This window comes from Dreissena polymorpha, chromosome 10, assembly GCF_020536995.1.
Source record: "Dreissena polymorpha isolate Duluth1 chromosome 10, UMN_Dpol_1.0, whole genome shotgun sequence".
Taxonomy (NCBI): Eukaryota; Metazoa; Mollusca; class Bivalvia; order Myida; family Dreissenidae; genus Dreissena; species Dreissena polymorpha.
Window position 1 is genome coordinate 2,692,273 of NC_068364.1, and position 19,593 is coordinate 2,711,865.

At 35.2% G+C, this 19,593-nt stretch overlaps 1 protein-coding gene across 1 annotated transcript in view; it reads right to left on the reverse strand.

Annotated features, from left to right (window-relative positions):
* Positions 1-2,877: 2,877 nt before the first annotated feature.
* LOC127847516 (SH2 domain-containing protein 4A-like) overlaps positions 2,878-19,593 on the reverse strand; it is a 33,947-nt gene continuing 17,231 nt past the window's right edge. The window contains exons 6-11 of the mRNA XM_052379517.1: positions 15,926-16,046; positions 15,099-15,261; positions 14,428-14,575; positions 7,131-7,300; positions 6,434-6,654; positions 2,878-5,756 (exon numbers count right to left, since the gene is read on the reverse strand). Coding sequence (XP_052235477.1) covers positions 5,637-5,756; positions 6,434-6,654; positions 7,131-7,300; positions 14,428-14,575; positions 15,099-15,261; positions 15,926-16,046 — 943 coding nt within the window. The 3' untranslated portion in view covers positions 2,878-5,636. The remainder of the gene's footprint in view (positions 5,757-6,433; positions 6,655-7,130; positions 7,301-14,427; positions 14,576-15,098; positions 15,262-15,925; positions 16,047-19,593) is intronic.

Genomic DNA, 19,593 nt, shown 5'->3' on the forward strand with positions numbered 1-19,593 from the left:
ATTAATTCATCATTGCTTCATGAAAAATATGTATGAATACAATGGTTATATGAATTGTAAATATGTTTCTTAAATTTACTGGAAATAAAACAAAAATACCCCTTAAATGATTTATGATGCACTGACTTAAGCAAAATATTGAGTGAATACTTAAACGTCAAATTGTATCACAGTACACAATTTAAATTTTAACCATATATATTAAATTGACTGATTAAACAATAAAGACTTTGATATGGATCGTGATATGTGTACTAGCAATATAAATTAAGGCACTTATCAAACATATGTACTTTCCTATATTCCTGCTGATAATTTTCACTAGTGTGTTAAATGTTAATGTCAAACAAAAGAATTACAAAATGATTTCAAAATAATTCTACACTAATAGCAACTGGCTCTTTATTTTTTTTATGTACATTTGTTAAAATAATACCTGAACCAATATTTTATCCAACATTTTTATATAAGCAGTATTTTGTAGAAAATACAACTTTTAAAATTATAAATCGGTCTTAGTCCAATAGAAAGAAAAAGAATAAACAATGTCTTAGAAAAAAATCCATATATTTAAGTATTGTTGATTACTTTTGGTACTTAAATTTCCAATGTTAATACAAATACTTGGATTTCAGTAGAACAAAACATTCTTTCACTAAATAACTTAAAAATTTATGAGATGAGTTAAACTCAAATTCACAACGCCAACAAGTAAAGACACAATTATCACAAAGTCAGTAAATCATCTGTTACTGAACAAACAATTATGCCAACTAGCAGCATGCTTCAGTTTAAAATGTATTTAATAAATTATCAGCATAGTTCTGTTTTAATCCAATGTCCTGAATGGTTGTCCTAAATAAAAATTTATTTCAATTCATAAATACCGGTAGTTGTCCAACACATTTGCATTATTTCACACAAAAAATGATCTGAATTTTCAGCTTTAAAGTATTGGAAATCATTCAGTTTAGTTCACTTTGAATCTATTTGTTAGTATTTTTGTGTCACATTTGAGCCCATTTTAATATGGAGATATTTAAAGGGATGATATTCAAACGCTACCTACACAATAAAACAATAAACAAGAGCTGTGTTTGTGAAACACAATGCCCCCTACTGCGCTTTGAAGCCATATATTTGACCTTTGACCTTGAAGGATGACCTTGACCTTTCACCGCTCAAAATGTGCAGCTCCATGAGATACACATGCATGCCAAATATCAAATTGCTATATTCAATATTGCAAAAGTTATGACCAAGGTTAAAGTTTTGGAACAGAATGACAGACAGAATGACAGACAGACTGACAGACAGGCCAAAAACAATATACCCCCCATTCATTCGATCCGGGGGCATAAAAAGGCTCTGCTCCTAGTATCTTATAGCCAGATGCAATGACCTGATGTTTTAATAAACAGACTTGGTAAATTACAAGCTATATAAGCATGTGTGATGAACCTTAGATCAGGAGATGTGTGTGTGTGTGTGTGGGGGGGGGGGGGGGGTTATATGTATTCTACATATTGACAAAGAGTACAGATTGACATCAGATCTTGCAATATGTAAAATGCTGTTATTGAATCTTATTAAATTAAGTTTAAAAAGGGGCATACATTTTGTAACGCAATAAAACAACGATTAAAATCACACATGCCCCACTAATGAGGAACAATACCTGCAAACGAGGGTCATACGTTGCTGTAAATTAACACATCAGATGTCAACCCAATTGCTTAATGAAGCCATGAATCTACAGTGGTTTGACAGCGTGGCATTATAATTATCTACAACAAGAAAAGCTGCACAAAAACCTTAGGTTTGTGCGAATAAATATTGCAGCTTTGTACATCAACGACTAGAGATAATGTATTGTGTAATACATTACGATATGAACAACAGGGCCTTCTTAATACAGACATTCAAATCTGTTACAATTTCAAAACTATTTTTAACAACTCTTCACCAATAAAGAAAGAAGATAAGTTTTCAATTAAAATTTAACTAAAATTTGTGACAGAGGAGAACAATTGGTAGAGAAAAAGGAATTACCTTCTTTAGAATAAACACTAAAAATCTTTTCTTTACATGAAAAATGATGTAAAAGAACCTTTCCTATAAAAATCACATACCCGGTCCTTTGACACACAAAGAATCAGCTTCGGCAAAACAAAAAAGCCAAATGGTTGATTCTGCCTTTCATTTTGACAAATTGCAGATATAAACCTTATAATATGTCCCAAATTAATTCTGTTAAAATTAATTTGAGCTTACAGCCACATAAGTTTACAAAGCAACATTAAAATAAATGTCCTCAAAGGATGTAATTTAAAAGACATTAGCAATCACCGTATAATGTTTAAAAACATTTAAACAAGAAAACAAACCTCAAAGAACAGCAGCTGTGTACACAAAGTACAAGTATGTACATGTGGCATTTATGCTATAAGCTGCCTTTTTCACAGGGGGGTATAACAATAATAACAAGAGCTGTAAGAGGACAGTGCGCTCGACTATTCGAGTGCTTGACAGTATAACGTAAGCCATCATGGGGAAATTGTTCATATTCAATAATTTATTAGACGATCTTTCAAAAATAAAAAAAGGAAATAAAAAAAATAAATTCCGGGGGGGGGGGGGGGGGGGGGGGGTGCGTGTAGGGGGGGGGGGGGGTGCGGGTAGGGGGGGGGGGTAGGGGGAGGGGGGGGGGGGGGGGGTGAGAGGAGGTAAAATGTGGGGTGTGGAAATTTATTAGATGATGTTTAATAAAAAATTGGGGGGGGGTGGGGGGATGAGAAGGGGTATAATGTGGGGTGTGGTAATTTATTAGATGAAGTTTAAAATTTAAAAAAATGGGGGGAGAGGTTGGGGGGGGCGAAGGGATTCTGGGTAGGGGCGTGGGGTATTGTTTGGGTGGAATCCATTGTGGTATTCAGGTAAGTGTTGTTTTGTCAAAGTAATAATAAAATGTGATCATAAATAAAGAAGTTATGGCATTTTGTTCAACTATGGAAGTGTAAAAGGGGCCATAATTATGACAAAATGCTTGATAGAGTTGTCTGCTCTTGTTTATAGGTTGGGGTCATGTTGGTAAACAGGTATGCAACATATAAAAGCAATATGTCAGATATAGAAAATATTTGGGGTAGTACGCAAACTTTAACATAGATTCATCAATAATATGCATATTCTAAGTATAAAAGGGGCAATAATTAAGACAAAATGCTTGATAGAGTTGTCTGCTCTTGTTTATAATTTTGGGGTGATGTTCGTTAACAAGTATGCAAAGTATGAAAGCAATATGACAAGGGACAATGAAAATAAATGGGGTAGTACGAGAACTTTAACATTTGCTGCATATTCTAAGCGCAAAAGGGGCCATAATTATGACAAAATGCTTGATAGAGTTGTCTGCTGTTGTTTATAGGTTGGGATCATGTTGGTAAACAAGTATGCAAAATATGAAAGCAATATGTCAAGGGACAAAGAAAATATTTGGGGTAGTACGAAAACTTTAACATTTGCACGCTAACGCAGACGCTCACGCCGACGCCGGGGTGAGTAGGATAGCTCCACTATATATATTTCATTTATAAAATAGTCGAGCAGTAAATGACAGTAAAAGAGTGAAATACTTGATAAGAATTTTCAGGTAAGCAAAAACATAAAATAACAATTAATTAAAAAAATCCTCTCAAATTCGTCTAAAAATGTAAATAGACAGTTTTAAATACACAATATAAGAACCAACAAAAAAATCTTGATATTACTCTTATAAAATTACAAATGTATAAGAACCTGATATTATTATCTTCCATAGTATTTTTAACATAATTAAAACACATTGCTGCATCATAAACGTTTGCAGTACCAGCAATACACGTTCAATATAAGAAAACTGCCTATTGTATATCCTTTACATAAAACAATTGTGTTATGTGCAGAACAAACAAAAAATGCTAAGCTTAATTAGCTCTCTACTCCCTAAATGTACCCAATAGACAAAAGATTATAAAAGTACACAGTAAGAAAACACATCATCATCAATTTTGATTGTCAACAACCTTGCCATAAACATTCACTAACAACTTAGTAAACCTGTCACAAAATACCCCTGTTTAATGATTGGGATAAATTGATCATGTTGATGAAATATCACGAGTAAAACAATTCACATGTAAGTGGAAGGAATACTTAAATTTAGCAAATTTTATATCATTCAAGGGCTATAATTCAGGAGTGCTCCGGGTGAGCTAGCTGGTTATCTCCCTTGGTCAAGATATCATGCCCACAAACATGATCTTAAAGTTTCATGATAAAACTATATCAACTGTTTGAGTAAGAGAGTGGACAAGGTTTACTTTTCCATTTTTTTAATAATTCCTAGACCATAATACAGAAGTGCTTCAAAAAATTGGGCTGGTTATCAAACTTTATTATGCCTAAAAACATACCATAATCATAAAGTTTTGTGATGATCCTATTTTAATTATTTGAGTTAGAGAGTGGACAAAGTAAATTATTTTCTTCATTTTCTTTTTTTATAATGCAAGGACCATACTACAGAAGTACTTCAAGCAATCTGGCTTGTTATGAAACTTGGTCCAGATATTATGCCCACAAAAAAGATCACCAAGTATCATGATGATCATTTACACTTTTTGTTTTATTTAGCGGACATCATTCTATGGATGCTGCCAGCCACCAGCCGCAGGTATGCACATAATATGCCATTTTTTAAAACTGGATTATTGTAATAACAATATTATGATCCTTCCATTACATGAAAAATGTTATTTTCATAAAGAAAAAATCTTTCACCTGGATTTCACCAACTTGTGTGATGGAAAATGATTGAAAAAAAACTTAGCAAAATACCATCATGAACCAGATTTCATACAACTTAAATAAACAAAAAAACTTTCTTAAAACTACCCTTTCAAAACCATATAAATACAAAATGCTACACCATTCCAAAAATACTATGAAGGCATTTCGGCAGTGTTTTCAAAGCTAATCACAGTCGCTTGGTGATGTTTGCTAGTAGATTGCTGCTTACTGTTGCTAGGTGAAGGTTGCCAGGCGATGGAAAAACCTTGATTATAATTGCTAGGCAAAGGTTGTTATGTTAGGATTCAAGCTGAACGTTGATGTTTGCAACGCGAAGATTGCTGCAGGATGGTTGATAGAATCGGGTTGCATGGGGAAAATGTTTAGTTGATCATCGCTCTGTGACGGTTGCTACATGATGGCTGGTAGATGACTGTTGCCAGGAGATGGTTGTTACAAAATGGTTGATAGGGGAAGATTGCTACATGATGGTTAGTAGCTGATGGTTTCTGGATGATGATTGCAATGAGATGGTGAAGATGGATGGGTGATTTTATTGTGACGATTGCTAGATGATGGTTGCGTGGTGATATGTGTTAAGTGATGGTTGTCAGATGATACTGCTGCCATGGACAGTTCGTAGACGATGGCCACTGGGCGATGTTTACTTGATGTCAAGAGCAATGGTAACTTCTGCATTTGCGGTGAAAATTGCTTGACAAGAGTTGATAGATGCAGGTTGCAGTTGACATGCAATGGTTGCTATTTGAGGGCTGCTAGGTGATGGTTGCTAGGTTACAGTGTTGTTATAAGAATGTGCTCTCTGTACGGCCACTATGGAACAGGTCCCAGTAGTCGGGTGGATCACAGTTCTGGCCACACGAGGATATCAACAGCTCCCTGCCTGCCAGTGTGATAGGATTGGTCTGCAACAACAAACATCAGGTATGCAGGCTTCCTTCATAATTTGTTTTCGACTTATCAGTATTATCAGGGACATCATAAACATTGCAGAGCTTAATTTCAACATGTCCAATGTTCACAAAAATATATGACATGCCATCAGTTTTTGACTTCACACTGATTTTGTTTGAGGTGTTTGATGTCAGAAATTGTAATGAGTCAATTGAAAATGAAAATTGATGTCAACAAACTGACCTTGATTTTTGACATCTTCATAGCAAGCCATAATAAATTAACGTTGTTAAAACAAGTCCCATCAAATATACTCACAGCGAAAAATAACATTTATACCACAAAAAACCATTTGTATCATCAAATAAAATTGAGTTTTTATTTTCATTTGATTATCATACAATTATCAATGAAGAATTTCCACTAATCACCACATTATGTTTCTTAATTTCAGTATTTTATAAATGGCCTATATTAAAAATTTTCTCTGTGTGAACAGTTGTAATGTTACAAGTTTTTAAACATTTTTTACCAGTAACGTAGTGATCATTTTCAATTAAAACTAAAGCATTTTGTCACAACTTAAACTGACAGTCACACTAGAAAAAGACAAGAATCCTGATTTGTATGAACCATCCTTGTAAATTGTGTCCCTATCTTAACTACATGAAACCAAGAAACTACAAACCTTATGGTACTGTACAAGATCTGTAATACTGTTATGTGAAAGCTGATTTGGCCCAAAGAAATGGTAGTTATCCTCCGTAGCGTCGATCAAGAAATGTTTACAGCGATCAGCCGCTCGATAAGATATAGTGTAGCCCCAGACCTTCTCACTGACTCGCAACAAGAAGGAGCCTTTCGGTTTGTCAAGCAATAACTTCTCAGCATCCATTCTAGAAATGACTCCTGAAACATGAACAGTTGGTATTTGAAAAAGTAATTTCATGACTGATGCAGGACAGACTGACGGATGACAGGACACCGTTAGTACTCCACATGCCTGACTTTGGGGGCATAATAACACATTTGCTGTTATTTTCAGTATTTCTTAATTTGTATATTCATAGCCATCAATATCTTAGAAACAATACATTAGAAGCTACTAAATACACACTGAATATATCTTCAGCTTCATGTTAGCTGATCTGTATACAGCTTGGTTATTATTTACACAAACGTTAATGCTTACAATGTCATACACCAATGTTTAAAGCTCAGACTAAGCAAACGCAGTGAAAAAAATCTCCGAGAATGTTTTTATTATATATGTAAAATGAGAAATACATATAAAAAAAAAATATTTTTCAAAATCGTCCATTACTAAAAAGTATAAGAATAAAACGCTTGTCTTCATAATGAGGCAAGTTAAAGAAAAGACAAACCATGAAACCATTCTTCAGCTCTCCCTGATTTTGCATCAATCACAGATTTACGACTCTTCTCTTCCAAGTGAAACCAGTCTACAACTGCGTCACGGTTTGGTGGCCGCGCAGGCCGGCTTTTACGACGCTCCTCCCTCAATTGACGATTTTTATCAATCACTGCACTTGTCCTGGCAAATACAAAGATAATATTTGTTCGTAAATGAAGGGTATTGATTTAAATGCACAGGTATTTTATAAATATATACATGATTTTTCAAGTGGCAAAAACAATCAGAACTAGCACAATGTCCTCTTCTTATAATATATGCAGTGACATTTTGTTGTTTTAAATGGGTTTAATTTTACAATATTTAGACAATTAACGTGTTTTGGCATTGAAATGTCCAGTGCTCACACTGGCCTTTAAAACATAATAGCCATCATTTTTTTCCTTAAAAAACTAATAGCCAAAACAGACGCAGACTTATCCGCAAAATGGTTGTGAAGGCAAAAAGAAAAAACTATTTATCTCATTTTATCTATGCTTTATTTACTGTATATCTATTGGATTTAAGTTATACTATATACTTAAAAACAAGCATAATATCAGTGTCATTTTCTTATAAAATATTATGATGGCTTTACAATAAAGAATACAATCAAGGCTGTGGGTGTGACTAAACAAACCAGACATCAGCTACAGTTACATACATATATACTTTAAAACAAGCATAATATCACTTTAAAACAAGAATTATATCAGTGTCATTTTCTTATAAAATAGTATCATGTCTTTACAATAGTTCTTCTTGAATGCTCTGAGGTTTTATGAGTACAGCGACCCGGAGGGTCAATATAGCTGGGAGTTGGATTATTGCAACTAGTCTTTACAAGAAAGAATACAATCAAGGTTGTGGGTGTGACTTAACAAACCAGACATCAGCTACAGTTACATACATACAAGCATAAGACCCTGACTAAAAACGCTGTAGAAATCTTTTGTTTCTTAATTGTAATCACGAATTGCAATAAATAGGAATTATTTGATACTTTTAAAAATCTTTTTAACATAGCAACGCGAGTTTTGCAGCGCCATTTTGTTTGTTTAATGGTGAGGTTGATCGACCGCGCTTGAACTAATAGATCGGTTGCACCAGTTTAAATTTTAAATCGATTCACGCTTCTTATTGATTAAAAGAAGCAACGACAGTTAAACGTTTCGCAAACAAAATTTGCAAATTCGGAATTAAAATCAGTGAAACGAAACGTTTTACTAAATTGTGACGACAAATAGCTGTAATTGCGGGGATAATTTGTTGATGACGATTGAATAATTATTTCATCAAGCAATGTTCAACGTAATCTAATTATATAACAAGATGTGTTTGTGAAACACAATGTCCCCCTATATGACGTTTGACCTTGAAGGATGACCTTGACCTTGACCCTTCACCACTCAAAATGTGCAGCTCCATGAGATACACATGCATGTCAAATATAAAATTTCTAGCTTCAATATTGCAGACGTTACATTACATGAGCAATTTTGACCCATATATTTGACCTAGAAGGATGACCTTGACCTTTCACCACTCAAAATGTGCAGCTCCATGACATACACATGCATCCCAAATATCAAGTTGCTATATTAAAATAAAATATTGCAAAAGTATTCATAAAATAAGCGATTTGGGTCACATATATTTGACCTCTGACCTTGAAGGATGACCTTGACCTTGACCTTTCACCACTCAAAATGTGAAGCACCATAAGTTACACATGCATGCCAAATATCAAGTTGCTATCTTCAATATTGCAAAAGTATTCATATAATAAGCGATTTGGGCCACATATATTTGACCTCTGACCTTGAAGGATGACCTTGACCTTTCACCACTCAAAATGTGCAGCTCCATAAGATACACATGCATGCCAAATATCAAGTTGCTATCTTCAATATTGCAAAAGTATTCATAATATGAGCGATTTTGGCCACATATATTTGACCTCTGACCTTGAAGGATGACCTTGACCAAGACCTTTCCCCACTCAAAATGTGCAGCTCCATGAGATACACACGCATGCCCAATATCAAGTTGCTATATTCAATATAGCAAAAGTTATTGCAAAATGTTAAAGTTGGCGCAAACCAACCAACAGACCAACAGACCAACCAACCAACAGACAGGGCAAAAACAATATGTCCCCCACTACTATAGTGGGGGACATAAAAAAAACGGCGTGAAAAACAAAACCAGCCAACAATATTCGCGGCGATTTTCAATAATGACGATTAAATAATAATTGGCGAAAAAATAATGAAGATCTAAAAGTTACCCATAATTGGTAAAGTACTGGGAGGTTAAAGAAGTTTTCTGAAATATATCACTTCTGTCGGCCACTGATTGAGAAAAACAATCTAGGCAACGATGTCGCAGAAGTTAATTAAGGCGTGTATGACAAAACACAGGGTCGAGTGTGTACACAGTAATCTCGTTATCGATTTTTTATTGCTTGATGGCCTGATTTACATGCGTTTCGCACTCGCCGGAAAACTTGTAGAGGCAAATTTTTTTGATGTAGTCGGATAAAATAATCACCATGTTTTCTAGCCAATATTAAGAAATATTAGTCAGTTGGATAAAATAATCGCCATTGGCGATAATGTCTGGCAGCAGCGTGAGCACTGAATGTCACTACAACAATTTGAACGCGACATCTTTGCCATTCCATTCCCTTTACTGTATTTAATCAGGGACAATTGGGACACACACTGGGAACAATTAAGAAACATTGAAATTTACCATTGACACCTGTGAATTACAAAATTAATTTGTTTATGTTCCACTTAAATTCAATGGAAAGCAAAAATAGAAAATAGAAAAAAAGCATAAATGAATACCGGATGAAAGTATTGAAAATAAGTGATTATTAAAAAACGAATCAAATCATAAAAAAGAGAGTTATTGTCCTTGTAAAATCAATTCTTCACAGTACTAGTATATACAATCACAAAGTATTTGAACTGCATATTACTTTCTATTACATATACATGTATAACTTTCTACTCACAGAAAAACTGTGATATTTTTATTGATGAAAATGTGCAAAACAGCAATGAAAAAGTTCCTGAAACAATTATTCCAAAACTCTATTTTAAAAAAAAATGATTTTACGCAATTTAAGTTAGAAAATAGTCTACGATGTGTAAGAACCCATTTAAATACTGTTACTTGTTAAGTGGTTCAAAAGACATCCTTTACCATTATTTCCAGGCAAAATTTGAACAATGGGTGTTAACTAGCAAAAATGTGACTATGCAGGGTTTTAAGAAAGTCGTGAAATATTTTCATAGTCAAGAATTTAGCAACATTATTTGTTCACATGCACAGGCTACTCTGGGAGGACACTTTTCTCACATGCATTAAACCCCCTTTTCACTGAGCACGGCTCATGTATGTTTTATGATCTGACGAGGAAAGGAAAAACAACAATCCACAAAGAGCAACACATTTTCTTTTTATTTTCAGCTTTATAAAGGTTTAACTGGAAAATATATGTTCAGGAAACTGGTAAAAGTTGTTTAAAATCTATAAGCATGCATAGATAAATAATCTAGCTAGCATAATATCTAAATATTGTAGAAATACTTCTCAGATGTCAATTAAAGGTTAGTTATAGGTCAATTAAGGTCCAGTTAGGGGCTACTAAAAGATCATTTATGTCCAGATAGGGGTTACAAAGAGGTAAATTACCGATAAGTCTAGTTAGTGGTTACTACAACGTTGTTTTAAGTTATGGGTTATTTAGAGGTGAGTGTTTCAATATGGCGTGATGTCCTGAGACACTGCCCAAAATAGTCATTATTGTTGTTATTGCTATGATACAGTAGACTCTGCCAATACCGGACTCTCTGAATACCGGAACTCTCCCGATTCCGGACGGTCGGGCCAGTCCCGTATTTTCTCCTTCTATTTCTTTGTTAAAAAATGTTGAATAAACCGAACTCTCTGAAAACCGGAAACCGGACGGGTATCTCCGTAAATTTGGTCATTTTCAACGTAAAATACATTGAGTATACCGGACGGTCTAAATTCTCAAGATGCCCGAGGCGTGAAAATAACAATACCTAGTCAGCAGAGCGAGTGCGATGTCACACATTTTGCTCGCGCAATTATCGATAATGGGATTAAACATACCATAAAGGTGTCAAGTTGTAACCGCGCTATGGGAGTCCGATTAAGTAATGTAAAACAAACTGTGAATGTCTATAATAGACGTGCGGTAACACCAAAACGTGATTGACTCGATCGTTTTATTATTTATTTATTATCGCCTATGATAAAGGACTTTGCCCTCCGTATGCAGCGGTATGGACATGAAAAGGATGGCGACTTCCTGGCAACGGCAGACACCCTCCTTAACATTGCAGAAAATAAGATCGTAAAGGAGAAATGTGCTTTCAAGCAGAGAGTGATCTTGGACTTTTTCGTGAAATCGTAAACTTCAAGAATTAGTAGGTTTTGAGATTATGAATATCGTAAAAAATAATTAAGACGCTGTTTTTTGCTTGTGTGTATGTCTTATGAAATGTGGTACATGTATGTATTGAATAATAAATCGTGTATCTTACTATCTACAACAAATTGTGTCGTCACTCGCCTACATGACAAATGCCACGTACGTACATGTATAAAGCACCACGCTCACTTTGGGATTAATCAAAACAAGTCGGTATGGAATTGTTTTTGCTTTTAATCGATTAAAAACAAATTTTTTAAGAATGCAATTAACATCATCAGTACCTGCGTACAGTTATCACATGGTACATGTAAATGTATATGGTTTGTTTTATTTTAATGTCATTCTGTACACAATGTATACCATGTATATTTCGGCAATATGAAAACTCTTGGTAAACCGGAACTCTCTGAAAACCGGACGATCAGGCCGGTCCCGAGACTGTCCGGTATACGGAGAGTCTACTGTACCTATATTTGAACTCTATTAAAAGGTTAAACCTGGGTAACACTTTAATTCTTTATAACAAGCGATTAACATCTACAACAAAATCGCCGAGAAACAGTTAAGGTCCAGTAAGGGAGCCAAAGGTTACTAAGTATTCAGTCATAGTTCAGTCAGAGATTACTAGGTCATTAAATGGTGCAATTGGGGTAACTATGAGTTCACGTAAGGGTCAGTTACTGGTTACTTAGATAAACAAGATGCGTTTGTGAAACACAATGTCCCCCTATATGACGTTTGACCTTGTAGGATGACCTTGACCTTGACCCTTCACCACTCAAAATGTGCAGCTCCATGAGATACACAAGCATTTCAAATATAAAATTGCTAGCTTCAATATTGCAGAAGTGACATAACATGAGCAATTTTGACCCATATATTTGACCTTGAAGGATGACCTTGACCTTGACCTTTCACCACTAAAAATGTGCAGCTCCATGAGATACACATGCAAAAGTATTCATAAAATTAGCGATTTGGGCCACATATATTTGACCTCTGACCTTGAAGGATGACCTTGACCTTGACCTTTCACCACTCAAAATGTGCAGCTCTATGAGATACACATGCATGCCAAATATCAAGTTGCTATCTTCAATATTGCAAAAGTACTCATAAAATGAGCGATTTTGGCCACATATATTTGACATCTGACCTTGAAGGATGACCTTGACCTTGACCTTTCACCACTCAAAATGTGCAGCTCCATAAGATACACATGCATGCCAAATATCAAGTTGCTATCTTGAATATTGAAATACTGCAAAAGTGTACATTAAATGAGCGATTTTGACCCATATATTTGACCTTTGACCTTGAAGGATGACCTTGACCTTGACTTTTCACCACTCAAAATGTGCAGCTCCATGAGATACATATGCATGCCAAATATCAAGTTGCTATCTTCAATATTGCAAAAGTTATTGCAAATGTTAAAGTTGGCGCAAACCAACCAACCAACCAACAAACCAACCAACCAACAGACCAACAGACAGGGCAAAAACAATATGTCCCCCACTACCATAGTGGGGGACATAATAAAGGGTCTTTTAGGGGGTAACTAAGAGGTCAGTATGGGTTAACTACAAGATCAGAAAGGGTTTACTAAAGACCAGTAAGGGGTTACTAGGAAGTCATATAGGGGTGGTTACTGCATACATACCGATCCTTTGCCCTGTTAAACAGTTACATAGATATAAAATACAGATGATGTGATTAAACGACAGCTATCACCAAAACATAGTAAATACATCATTTGTATGCCATAAGCAAATGCCCTTAAAATGCAAGTGCATGACAGGATGAGTTTAACTTATTTTAAGGGCTTCTATGACTGTTTATGGTCGAAAGAAAAAGGTGTATTTTTATTTTTAAGTAGTATGTATCAGACACATTTGTAGAAAATATTTTTAAAGATTTTCATGTACTATGAAATCATAATTAATAACTTATTGTAATCAAATATGTGAAAGCAATTTTTAATATCCACCTACCAGGGCCACTGAGCAACTTGCATTAGGAGGGCAGTTTAAGGGGTCAGTTAATCCCAGTGAACATTTTTTCTGAATAAAACTCTTATAAGCTTTGTTTTCTAACCCAACCATAAAACACATGGCATATGCAATTTATATGTTATAATGGAGGAAAATACTCTACATACTGCTTTCATATTACTTGCACCGACCATTGATACACAGAAAATGCACATTACTGGTCATTGAAACATATTAAATGTATCTAAAAATTTATACAAATTTTATTATGGTAAAACAGGACGTAAATATTTAAATATATGTTTTATTGCATGAAATCCTGTCATTATGCTAAAATGGGAACTTCCCTCATAGCGACCAATTTCAGCAAAGCCATTTGTAAGCCATTAATTACAAGGATGTTACAGCTTCTCAAACTGGATTTACGCCCCATAACACGCATTAAGGCAGAAACTGTATCAGAGCAGAAACAGAAAAAAATAGGCTTCTTTTTCATATGCCCCCATCACCAAAACGTATGCATGCCTAAGTCTCTGATAGACCAACACAGATATTGCCCTATCCCTCCGCTTTGACTGGGTTCATCAAAAAACTTCTCTGTTAAACAGATCCAGAAAAGCCAAGAGGTATTGGTAAAGCAGTTTTTGCATTCAAAATCAGCAAAAAGGAGGAGATATTACACACCTGCACTTACTTTGGGGGGATACAGGTGAGGGTAGAGGTATGTGTAGAGGTGGGGAGGAGAAATCACACACCTGCAATTAACGGAGGAGTGGATAGAGGTGGGTTCTACTTACTTGGGTGGTAGAGGTGGTTTTTCCCCGAGCGTCAGTCTGTTTGCGTTCACAATGAGCTGGGATACCCGTGTCAGGGACTGTCTGTTCTCCTCTCTCGCCCTCTGAGCTATCAGCTTCATCTCCTGCTCAGCTTCCTTAGCCTTCCTCTCTGAAAAATAAGGGCCAGGGGTGCCAATCACAAAGCATCCTAAGTAAGACTTAAGACTGCTCTGAAAAATATAGACCAGGGGTGTTCATCAAAAAGCATCCTAAGTAAGTTAGACTTAAAATTTCTTCTTTAAAAAAACAACCTGGAACAATGGTGTCCATCGCAAAGATGCTTTGTGTTTTTCAGAGATGAAATCTTAAGTATAACTTATGATGCATAAGTTATACTTAAGATTTCATCTCCGAAAAACATGTACCAGGGGTGGTCATCACAAAGCATCCTTCTTCTTTGGAAAATATGGACCATGGAGTTGTCATCACAAAGCATCTTAAGTAAGACGTAAGACTTCTTCTCTGAAGAACAAGATCCACTATTGTTCATCAAAAAGCATCCTTACTTTATCTTATCACTTGGAAGTCATGATGGTTTTCACAAAGCATCCTATTATTATCTTATGCTTTTCCTCGTGTAAAGTAACCCCAAACTGACCAATATGAGGCCCAAAATTGACCTCGGAACTCACCTGACTCGCGCCAGTTTTTATCCACCTCATGACTCGTCTCCTCGGCAACCTGGTCAAGCTGTCGTCTCATCTCCTTCCAGCGGATGTAGATCTCGTTGGAACGACGCTTCTCCGCATCTTGGATCTTGCTCAAAGACATTCGCCTTTCTACTGCTGCTTCCTCCTGTGAGAAACATTACATGTGCTTTTTATAAAAATGTATGCTTTCCCTTTTCTCAATTTGAAATGCAGTAATTATAAATTTGGATTTCTTGTTTCAAGCAGTTAAAGATAAAATTTTAATTAATTTCACTGTTTATGTGTATAAACATTTATCTAGTTCTGGCATAATCACAGAAAATAAAATGGATGATGTTTTTAAAATATGTGAAATGATATCATTATTTTGATGCCATGACCTTATAATTCATGCACAATTTTCCAGTTAATCCCTTGTTAACAGACCGTTTAATGCAACCTTAATCTTTGGGCTGTGGATACATGTCTTACACATGCAATGGCGCCTCTTCATTGTAAACATTATTGCCAACTCATTTAAACAGTGCAAGGTTAACAATGAAGATACAATTATGACAAGTATATCACAACCATACTTTAAATGTTATCTTTACATTTAAGTTTAGTACATGGGCCTTACGTAACATGCATTCTCCCCTTGATAAAGTTTTATTAAAAGTTATTTTACTGTTTATTAAACTGAATGATGAATTATGAACTAACAGTCTAAAAGCAGCTCAGACCAACAAAAATATGCACTCTTTCACATACAATTTACCATGGCAACAGCTATATCGGGCTTACCACAAGCAGACTCAACAACAAACTACCTGGAGCTGTTTCATCCTCAGTGCCTCCTCCTGCTCACGTTTCCTTTGCTCCTCCTCGGCTCTCTGTGCAGCCAAACGCGCCTCCTTGATGGACTGGTACAGGGCTTCCTCCTCCAGACGCCTGGCATAACCAAGTACAGCGTGTAACATCAGATAGGTATGTCATGACCAAGTACAGTGTGTAACATGAGATAGGTATGGCATGACAAAGTACAGCGTTTAACATGCCTGGCATAACCAAGTACAGTGTGTAACATGAGATGATATGGCATAACCAAGTACAGCGTGTAACATGAGATAGGTATGGCATTACCAAGTACAATGTGTAACATGAGATAGGTATGGCATACATGTAACCAAGTACAGTGTGTAACATGTAATATCCCTGGCATAACCAAGTACAGTGTGTAACATGAGATAGGTATGTCATGACCAAGTACAGTGTGTAACATGAGATAGGTATGGCATGACCAAGCACAGTGTGTAACATGAGATAGGTATGGCATGACCAAGCACAGTGTGTAACATGAGATAGTTATGGCATGACCAAGTACAGTGTGTAACATGAGATAGTTATGGCATGACCAAGTACAGTGTGTAACATGAGATAGATATGGCATAACCAAGTTCAGTGTGTCACATGTAATATCCCTGGCATAACCAAGTACAGCTAGTAACTTGAGATAATCCTGGCATGAAAGTACAGTGTGTAACACGAGATATGTTTGGCAAACCAAGTACAGCGTGTAACATGAGATATGTTTGGCAAACCCAGTACATAGAGTAACAAGAGATGTTTAGTGAACATATTTCCTTGACTACAGTTAACATATCGTTAATGATTTTTGTCACCAAAACTATAGATTAGAAACTGAATATAAATAAGAGGCCCATAGAGGCACTCACCTGAGACTTCAGGGAACTGAACTGCTCTCAGTAACTTTTAAAAAGATATTTTGAAAACTTTTTCAAACTTGGCCAAAATATCAACTAGTTAACAAGTTTTAATAAAGACATATTAGGAATGCCCCGACCTCTGGCATCCATATTTTTTGACGAACCATAATTATTTTCGAACCCAGCTAAGCTATTATTAAAACAAATGTTCTGACCTTAAATGTGACTTCGAAAGAGTTAACAAGGTTTTACTATATTGTTGCTGTAGCCATATATGGAAAAATGCATTTCAAAGGACAAGAACCATTTTTAGACTCATCCAAAATATTATTAGAACCAATGTTTTGACCAAGTTTTATGAACATTGGACTAAAAACGTTACTTAGAAGTAACATTTGAGTCCAATGTTCATGAGCACTATCAAGGTTTTACTATACTAGCCATATCCTTTGCACACCTGTAACGTATTAGAACGTACATGTTTTTTCTCTCCTTAAAACCGAGGCCATTTTTACAGTGAACAACTACAACATTATAGAACACATACAAATTTTGTTGTTTCAAAACCTGACCCTTATTAGACATAGGAACACTGAAACTTTTTTTCTTAAAAAATTCAATTATCAATGTTTGTATAAAACTGAAACTTAATCAAAGACAAAAATTAAAATGAAACTGCGACATTCGAATGTTCAATATACAGTCTGTTGACTATAAGCTTGTCAAATAAAGTTTCGACCATTTATGGTTAATAATTGAGAGTACAAATCAATAAATATTTAAATGCTCAAAATTCATCTTAAAAAAGCAAATGAGTGGTATTTTGAAAACAATGCTTTTCTGTCATGTTGGTGGTATAAACTTAAGAAAGTTCTGCATTTCAAATGTTTATATGACAACGTTTTGGCAAAAAAGATCAAATCATACAAGGGATCATGTGTTATATTGTTTTTTGATCTGTATTGATTTTTCCAAAAATACGTTTTTATAAGTTACAGAGGTTTATTTGCTATTGATAAAATTTGTAAAAATATGTTACAGTTCTTCTTAGTATTCACATGCACTTCATTTTTCAGTTGTATAAAAGCGTAAAAAAACAGTAGAAACCGCTATGGGGAATCCCTTTCTAAAACAAATTATAACGTATTTAAGCGGATAATTGTTTGACGATAAACAATTGTGACGGGTAAAAACGTATTTTGGGCACGATTTTCGTTGTGAACCGTAAAATGTATTTTAAAAAACGCAAAAATCCGTTACAGTATTGAAAATTGTGAAAAATGTGCACGTTAAACAACGTTGTACATGTAGGTGTTACCTGTACAAAAAGCCCCGGTTCTGAGGAGAGAAAAATTGTATACGTTTCAATACGCTACAGCGTTTCGCTTAAAAAATCAACCAGGTGCCTTATGGATATAAGGGAAAATTCCCCGCCCAATGACAGCCATATTTTTCGACAAAACATAACCGTTTGTGAACTCAGCTGGGCTATGATTAGAAAAATGTTCTGAGAAAGTTTCATAAAGAATGTGATTTTACAGACAATTAAAAAGGTTTAACTAAAGCCATATAAAAAAAGCCCCGAACCCTCGCAACCATGGTGTTCAACAGACCGGAACTATTTTTTAACTTATACAAAATATTATTAGAACAAATGTTCTTACCAAGTAACATTCAAAGATTGAACAATAAATGTGACTTGAAAGAGTTTTAACAAGGTTTAACTATTGCCATATATAAGAAACAAGAGATGGGGGGGGGGGGGACATAAGTCCACAGGTCACAGGTATGTAATGAACCCTACCATTCACAAATTAGTACAGGAAAGAAATGATAATTATATCATTTAAAAAAAACTTCGACAAATCAATTATTTGAGTTATAAATAATCAAAATAAAAAATCTGTACAGTAACTGTGAAAAGAACTTAAATTCTTGCTAAGGAAATATATAATCTGAGATTTATAATTATATAAATTACTTCCCTTGAAAATAATTGTCTCCAACAAATCTCTATTTTTAGTAGCAAATAATTAAAAGCCACTACCATGACTGTAGATTCACCTATCAAAATGTGCAGCTCCATGAGATACACATGCATGCCAAATATCAAGTTGCTATGTTCAATATTGAATAATTATCTCCCTTTAAAGCTTATTACTTCCCTTGGATTTGTATTTTTGACCTTAGACCTTGAAGGATGACCTTGACCTATTACCACGATGTGTTTGTCAGAAACACAATGCCGCCTACTGCGCCGCTTTGATTTATTTAACAACAAAAATATATAATTTGGCAGGTCAGATAATTATGTCCATTTAAAGCTTATTACTTCCTTTGGATTTGTTTTTTCGACCCCATGACCTAGTTTTTGACCCGGCATGACCCATATTCGAACTTGACCTAGATATTGACTAGATACAACTTCTGACCAAGTTTTATAAAGATGGGATGAAAACTATTTGAATTAGAGAGCGGACACGAAAAGTGTGACAGACTGACAGACAGACTGACAGACGGACAGTGCGAAAACTATATACCACCTTTTCTTCGAAAGGGGGCATAGAAATGCCATGCCCACAAGTGGCCATGTTTCCCAACAGACCAAAACCATTTTTGAACTCATCCAAGATATCATAAGAACATATGTTCTGACCAAATTTCATGAAGATTGGAAATAAATGAGACTTCAAGGATTTACTATAGCCATATAAGGAACAAGGGCTGTTTGTAAAGCATGCATGCCCCTCATATGGGCTCTGCGTTGTAGT